Raw genomic sequence first — 8,475 nt, 5'->3', positions numbered from 1 at the left:
AGTACTTTTATCTATGTTGGTCTATATCCCGTTTTTCGTTTAGAGTAAACACATCAATATATGGATTCCGATGTCGTCTATTATTTGTTTATCTATGTATGTACCTATACATTTCATCAGCTATCAGTTATTTGGTCCAGTGATGTTCTAAAAGTTCTGGATTAGCTGCTATTATTGTGTGTTTTTACCTACATAGATGCGTAAGTGCTATCCACAAATTAAAAACGTTCAATGCTTGAGTATTATAAAAGTCGTTGTTTTCTTTGTTTCAAGTGTTTTGAGTTTGTGTTGTTTCAAAAAAAATTTCGTTCAAAATAAAATACGAAAGAAAAAGTTCGAAACTATCTTAAAATCGAAAAACACCATAAACTTAAAACATCTTTTTTTTAAATTTTAATCAAAATGAACAGCAATAGTACTAAGTATTCGTGTTTCCTAGACAAACCCATTTTAAGGTTACGATCCTGTTCATCTTTTGATATATCATAATTCAGAAAATTATTCGTTCTTTACAGCTTTCCAGTTGAACCCTTTGCATCCCCTCCTGAAATATATCGGGTGAATTGGTCAAGCCGAATGGCTGTCTTTAGCAACTGAACTTACCAAAATATTCAAGAAAGTTCTTCAGATGTTCGTTTGTTCATTGGTAACTGTGGCATCCTAGAGTATGCCTCTGCTCTCACGCTCAAAAAGTAAGCGGCATATTCTAGGAGCAAAAATATGTAAGCGATGGTGAGCAATCGCTAGCACAACTGACCTTTACTGTATCTAGGTAGTCGTCAGGTCAGTTAGATTTGGATCTCAATAGGGTCCTGATCCGGGACTCCACAGTAACATATCAACGGAACACAGGTCGATTCCAATGATGCATTGAATGACCAACTCTTCGGATACACTACTAACATGCCAAAGGACCGCACACCAAAGCTGATGAACTTTTTGTTTATGAAGTTCATGATCTAAAGAACGATGTAATTGTGCACACAGAAATATGGCTTAATGATGAAATAACACCTCACAATGACACCAGCTGTGAGATCCGGCGGCGAATTATCAGCAAAAGTCGTGCCTACTATAGACTCCACAAGCAACTGCGGTTGAGAAGACTTAGCCTCGCACGAAGTTTACCCTGTATATTAAAGTGGTTATTTTCGGATGGGCGATAACGGAACAACTCGAAAGACTCGGTTAAACGGAGTAAAGAAAAACGTGTCTATATTCTTTGAGTTTCGATAACAGAAAGGGGAGAGTCTGACAGCTCACACACTGTCATTGCGTAACTACAGTAGAAGCCTTGCGTTGTAGTAACGGGCGTTATGCATAGGATTGCCACCTTAACATATATGACGCTCATTAGACCGGTTGTTCACTACGAGCACGAGATATGGATATTACTCGAGGAAAACCTGTGTACACTCGGAGTATTCCAGCGACGAGTGTTAGAACCATCTGTGGAGGCGTGAAGGAGAACGGAGTGTTTAAGTGAAAAATGAACAACGAGCTCCCGCTACTCTACGACGAACCTAGTATCCAGAAGGTGATGATGACCGGATACGCTCGGCAGGACATGGTTCGAGAATGCCAGACGACTGTCCTGCAAAACAGGTGTTCGCTACGAATCCGGTAGGAACAAGACGAGCGGGGGCGCAACAAGTGAGGTGGTTAGACCAAGAGAAGCGTTATCTGGCGAACTGTAGATGTCCGAGAAATTAGAGAACGTTTGCCATGGACCGAGTGAATTATAGGAATTATGTTCGTCAACGTATGTCGTGAGACGGAAAACTATGAAAATAAGTAATATCGTGATCCAGACCCTTAAAAACTGGTGTGGCAGTGTGCTTATTACATGTGTCGGAACATCATGCTAGGTGACTATAATCAGCCACTTCTCAATTGGATAGAGCATTTTGTAAATTTTACGCATGCACCTGTTTCTAAACTTTCGTGGTCGCATCGAAGACGGTATTCTTCCCAGTACATTGAAGGTCTGTTCAAACACAACCCAAAACGTTTTTGTTAATTTGTCGACGAGAAATGAAAGAAGACATGATTTCCAACGTTGAGGTTTACGGGCTAGCATAAATCGGCGAATTTGAGACAGACCTGTAACCTTTTTTCCAAACACTTTGTTAGCCTTCAAAGCTATATCAAATCTGAAAACTTTGTCCACTGTAGTGACCGTTTGAATCCCGGTCACCATCTTGAAAAACTGTATTGATGCCCTGTGGATGCCTCTGCCAGTGATCTTCAACCTGTATCTCGGCATCGAAAAATTTCTAAGTGCTTGGAAAAATTCGTTTATGTTCTTCGTCCACAAGAATGGTCAAAGTACTGAACTATATCCGGTGTGCCTCTTCAAAGGCATGTACTAGAAATACTAGTAGACTTTCCACTACTGCGAAGTCTTACATTTCGATTGATCAAAACGGCTGTTTCCTGTACTTAATGTACTTAATTCTGCAGCCGCACTATGGAAAGGGTGGTCAATTTGACACAGTGTATACTAATCTCAAGGCTGCCTTCGATCGCGTGTACAACCTCTTGCTCCCAGCAAAACTACAATATCGTTGGGTTGGCTAGGCAAAGGACTGTTGCGCGTTCTGGAATCCATCGAATGAAAATTCGAGCTCGATCTTTCTGATCGTCATGTGCCGAAACGTTGCTCAGGTGCTAATCTACGGGCTCCGTGGGTCACTAAAGAACTGCGACAACTGAAGACAGCTAAAAAACGTGCCCTTCGAAACTGTAATACGCACAAGTCGCTCTACGCTCAGAGCGAATACATCAAACTGAATTCGGCATATGAAATGACCAGTTAGCGCTGCTACCAAAATTATTTTAATCGGCTACAGACAGCGGAACTTCACGACCAGTCCGAAAAAAATTTAGAAGTACGTAAAAATCAGCGGAAAGAAACAGAGATTCCGTCCCACATGTTTCTGGACAACAACACAACTGTTTCCAATCCCGAAATTTGTGAACTCTTCGCCAGGAAATTCTCAAGCGTCTTTACAACTGGGGGCATTTCTTCAGAGCAACTAGCCAGGGCTGTCCGGAATACCTATAGGTTCTTCTTTGAATGGTTTCCTTATTGAAGATGCAGCCATCTTGAAAGCCACAGAAAAGTTGAAAAATTCTTCCTCTACGGGTCCGGACGGTATACCAGCAACCATGCTTGGCATCGCTCCTCAGATTAGCCCGTTCAGAGTAAGGGCGTGTAATATTCTCTCTCTGCTCTTCCCAAACGGAGGAGCTTTAGAAAACGCACAGTTAGCTCCAGAGCGACCAAGCATCCACCCAAGTGTGGGCAAGAGAAGCAAGCAAACTAATGAAGTGCATTCTAGGTTCAGATAAACTCGTTCGTAATCGGATAAAAGGAAGTTTCCCAGAAAACTCGGTTTGTCTTCATCGGTTGCGCCTGGATCGAAGTTTCGAAGTGCGTCAGAATTTACAATGCACAATGATACAGAACATCAATCTAGCGGAACTAAATTTATAACGCCAAAAGTAGACAAGATAGACTGCTGGTGTCTTCGGCAACTTTGCTCTGTTTAACAAAGCGCATATTTTGATATAAAATATAAAGTCGAGGGGTCCACCAATAGCGAGATAGAAATGATAACTTTCTTGTCTAGCATTTTAAAGCTTAAGTTTTTTCTACAAAGTTATTTATCTCAACAAAATACACAACTTTGCTTAGGCCGATGACATAGTGAGAGCGATGCGATGCGAATTGGCGAACGCGGCCAATGCGAACTCGAGCGGCGGAACAAATTGACATCTGCTTCGCCGCGTTGAGTATGTCAGGTTTAAGCGATTCACATACATTTTCATCAAATGTGGTTCGCCGCATTGAATCGCATTCGCCGGTTCGCATCGCATCGCACTCACTATGTCATCGGCCTTAGAAGGTAGCTTGGTGGTCTGTATGGGACTGTTATGCGAGTAGATTTGAAAAAGGCCCCTTGCATAACAGTCCCATAACAAACAAAAATGGTGCTTCAGACCTTACCAGTTGCCAAATTTCGAAAATTTCAGGTCCTACGATTACTCCTACGAATTATTAAAAAAACACGTTATTATAATAGTATTTTGGGTTGGTTTTTTTAAATTGAAATTTTTTAGATAACAAATTTTGTTAACTCGTCACCTCGTTTTGGTCTCAGATTATTATTGAATGAAAATTAAGGAAATTAAAAAATAAAAAGTTGTATTGATTCTTACTGTTGTTTTTTCGCAGAAATGAAAATGACAGATAATGATATCTTGATGATGCCTTGTTGTGATATCACGAAAAAATCGAACACTTATTAATGCCCACACTTTGATGGTAACTACTAAACTGTATGTTTGTTTTCAGTACGATCAAAATTTTTACTGTTTCATTAATTTTTTTTTAATCGCAGAAAATGTAATAAAAAAATCATGGTATCATTCCCATCTCACTTTTCTACTTGATGAAAATAATGAAACCTTGGTGATGCCTTGTTTTGCTACCGTAGAAAAAAACAAAACCATAAATTGCTTTCATTTTGCTCTCAAGCCTTATTTTGGTATTGGTTTGAAATTACCTTTGATGCTTCATTGAAACCTAATTTTACCATCGGAAAAATTACGACACTAAATTATGCTATCATTTTGGCATCGATAGCTTATTTTGGTTACTGTTTGCTATCGATTCAAGCATCAAAGTCTGCTCGGGACCAACTTGCCATCCCCCTGCGTTAAATGTTGGTGTTGTGCAGACATTTATCCACTTCTCTAAGCACTTTGCTTTTAGAGATATGCATGCTTTTTTCAGCACTTTCGAAATCATTTGAGCAGGGTGTAGAATGTAGATCTCTGGAGTTCCAGTAGTGGATCATAAGCAGATCTCGTTATTAATCTGCTTGAACGAGTATTGCAATCCCTTACGATCGGCAAAGCAGTGTGTCCACAAAATTTTAAGTCTGAGAATTCAAAATTTTATCAATATGTTTTTTCTTAAAATGAAAAAAAAAAAATCTTCGAAATCTTCGTGTGTTTCTAAAATAACTGGTGATTTAAGTTGAATTTAAGAGAAAAAAGTTCAATTTCGTCCATCATATTCCTTCTTAGTAATGGATGAAGTGATCATCGCTTACACAGACATCAATTTCATAAAACTTATCGAAGCACAACCTGGAAGGCTTTCTTGTAAAATTTGTTCTAAATTAAAAAAATGGCCAAAACTTTAAGGAACCTGGCAGTTCTGGCACAGTCAACCAATACTAGGGACAGGATTCCTTTGTGAAGACAAATGCTTTACGCAAGCTCTTCGAGATAGCTCTTTTTTAGATAAAAAAAAATTAAATCCATCCCTGGTTACTACTACAGAAGGATGTGACAAAAAAAAAGTTAGGAAGAAAAATCGAACCACCACGACGACCATGAGGAGTTTTTAGGCTCGAATCAGATTAAGTCGAACGAACGGAGGAAGAAAGTGGTTCGTTTTGTCAGAGTTGGCTGGAAAAATAAGCAACAAACGCACCAGGATATCGCTGTGTCCAACGAGTTGCAGAACTCTTGTGAATCGTTGACTTTCCGGAGAAAAGCAACCGTGAACCGTGAACAAAATTTTAATGGCGTCTGAAGTGTCGGATTGTGAGTCGCTTAGTTGGAAGTAAATCCGTCCGGAAGTGTCGTTCGCCGGCATCCGAAAGTAAATCCACGTAACGAAATAAGTTAGAGTCGGTACCCATTGATGTCGAAGTTAAGTCGATAGTGAAAGTCACGTGAGTTGATGCAATTGTGAAGGTTCGGCCATTTTCTAACGTGTACATATCACACCGTCATCACTGGTAGAGTTCCAACGCCACAATCATCACCACAGATGGAAAGATGATCCGGCCACGGATTTCGTTGCCAGGCAGCAACGAAGCTAGACTGACACACGTCAAAGAGGTCCTTTAGGTAAGGCCGCTGAATTCTGTCCCATACATGCCTGTGTTTTGACTCTTGCTTTAGCACTGTCTTAACCTTTAAGGACATCGATAAATATAGAGAGGACAAAGTAAGCGCATGGGGAACAAAATGCAAGTAATTTGACAGACAGGTTTCGGGCCAGATGAATCTCTGTTTGGTCGGATTCAGAACCCTAGAATTGGCGACGAGGTGCGGATTGTATGAGTGGTGAGAATTTTGCAGAAGGAGAAATAGATGTCGGCAAGTTTTATGTGGTATACGGTTTGGTTAAGCGAACAAAATTCCGAAAAATTCTTCGAGGCGCTGCACAAAGTGCTGGCACAAAAACAAATCACCGGGGTCGGAATTGTCGACAAATCCTGCAGCCTTCGGAATAACCGTGACCGCACCATCGTTGCCGGCCAGCAGAGAGCAGTTCGAAAAGGAAATGCGAATGGGTCCAACGGTCTTACGACGATAATGAGGTCTAGAGAATTTCTTCGTGTGTTGGCAAGATGTACAACCAAGGGAGTAGGAAGTGGGAACACGCTAATGGACATAGACCCGCCAAAAGAGGAGATGGAGGGAAAGTTTAATGACTTGCGTGTATCTTTATACAGGCAAGGCCAGAGTTGGCAACAGGTCTTAGCATCCGACAGTAGGAAACAAGCAAGTGGTTCTAAGCGCACAAGAAAGGAATCAAGAAGTTTCGTTTCAAGCTTACGTACAGCACTGAAAAAAGTAAAGGGGGGAGTGTAGTGTCTTGACTCCTGCTTTTGCACTGTCTTGGCCTTTAAGGACATCGATTAATATAGAGAGAACAAAGTACGCGCATGGGGAAAAAAATAAAAGTAATTAGACAGACAGATTTCGGGACGGATGAATCTCTGCTTGTTCGGAACCAGAACCCTAGAATGCCGCCTTTCTGTCATATCTCATATGATAGCCGGAGCAATATGAACTCAGTCAAGTGACTGTCACCATCTAGGGGGAAGCCCCTAAACCCCGCCGTCTTTTTACAAACGATCACATGAAACATGAGTCAAACAAAAGTGAGACGATTTTTGTAGATGCAGAAGGCTTAAATAAGAACAGCTGCACCTTGTAAAGTGAAAAAAAAAAATGATAAAATGGACAAAAAAAAGTGAAAGAAAACATTTCGAAAACAAAAAAGAAACTTCTCAAACCAAAAGGAACGTTCTTTTCAACAAAACTGAAAAAATGAAGAAAAAAAAACGAAAAATCAAGCTTCAATTAAATAAAATAATATTTATTGATAAGATTCATTTCAAGTTGGTTTGCTGAATACGTAGTAAGCGTGTATACGATTTTTTGTTTGCTTGTTTGTCGCTGTGTACATGTGTGTGTGTGTGTGTGTTTTTTTTATGTTCCTTACTTGCAAAAATACAATGTGTGGAGTTGATTTTTTTATCTTGTTGAATTTGCTTCACTATCACTAGTTAATTGTGTAAAATATTTGCTCTAGTGTTTCACTATTGTTTGATATTGGCATCTTTGCTTGTGTTTTCTTTTTTTTTTAAATTTTACCGTTCACTACTACCACATAACACTTAGCTACATAGTATGCTATATAGATTTGACTTGACATGTTCTTTTTTTCATTTTATTTACAAATATTATTAGAGTGTTTATCGATTGCATTTTGAATTTTTCGTTTCATGAAAAACGATAAAGCGTTTTTCCATTTTAAAAAATAGGTTCACGTGATAATAAATTCACTTCTAGGAAATAAAAAAAAGGGAACATCGAATATTTTGCTTTAAAAAATTAAATATTGTAAAACAACACTTTTTTCTCGCCTCGCGCCGGGTTTCCTCTCGCAAAAAGGGAGGATCCCAAAAAACAACGTCTAAAACAACCAACTACTAAAGCTTATGCATGTATAAAAATCATATTTTTGGCATTTATTTTAAAAACCGATACCTTTCGCTCACTTGCCGGACCCGGCCGTATCTTTCTTGCCTTTGGTGCTTCTCCTCAAGCTGCTTCCTCGTTTTCGTTCGATCGAAAGGGTTCGCTTTTGCTGTTGTTGGGGCTGCGGCGGCTGCTGCTGCTGTTCCGTTTGGTCCTGGTTCGATGGGTCCTGCAATTGGGAACCCTCACTGACGGACAACGGCTGCCTAAGCTGCTGCTGCTGCTCCAACATCGCCTGCTCATGTTCATCGCTGCCTTTGAGGCAGTTCAACTTATACTAATTGCTGTTGGGGTTCGGCTTTCGACCACCCCGCGGTTTGATGTCCTCCGAAATTTGCCACATCGCGTCCTCGTCCAGGTAGTCCTCGAAGTTGTCGAAAAAGCCGATGATTTTTTCGTTCTTCTTGAATTGGTAGGAGCTAAAGGGAAAATTTGTTCGTTATTTTCAGAAAAAAAGAATAATAATTTAGAAGAAACTTACCCTTTCTTGAAGCGTTTCATGTTTACCACGATGTGGTACTGTTGCCAACGCTTAGAGAAATTGATGGACCCATCGGAGAGAAGATCCGGGTTGCCGATATGCACGAAGGTCAAATCTTGTAGAACCAGCCCGCTGTG

The 8,475-nt window shown here is 40.2% G+C and overlaps 1 protein-coding gene across 13 annotated transcripts in view; it reads right to left on the bottom strand.

The window, feature by feature from the left end:
• Nucleotides 1-6,992: 6,992 nt before the first annotated feature.
• LOC129750730 (guanine nucleotide-releasing factor 2) overlaps nucleotides 6,993-8,475 on the bottom strand; it is a 246,035-nt gene continuing 244,552 nt past the window's right edge. For all 13 annotated transcript variants that reach the window (XM_055745782.1, XM_055745788.1, XM_055745802.1 and 10 more), the window contains 2 exons: nucleotides 8,339-8,470; nucleotides 6,993-8,276 (listed from right to left, as the gene is read on the bottom strand). In XM_055745782.1, the coding sequence (XP_055601757.1) occupies nucleotides 8,135-8,276; nucleotides 8,339-8,470 (274 nt within the window). In that variant the 3' untranslated portion in view covers nucleotides 6,993-8,134. The remainder of the gene's footprint in view (nucleotides 8,277-8,338; nucleotides 8,471-8,475) is intronic.

This window comes from Uranotaenia lowii, chromosome 1, assembly GCF_029784155.1.
Source record: "Uranotaenia lowii strain MFRU-FL chromosome 1, ASM2978415v1, whole genome shotgun sequence".
Taxonomy (NCBI): Eukaryota; Metazoa; Arthropoda; class Insecta; order Diptera; family Culicidae; genus Uranotaenia; species Uranotaenia lowii.
The sequence above is the reverse complement of the archived record's forward strand: the minus strand, read 5'-3'. Positions and strand labels throughout refer to the sequence as shown.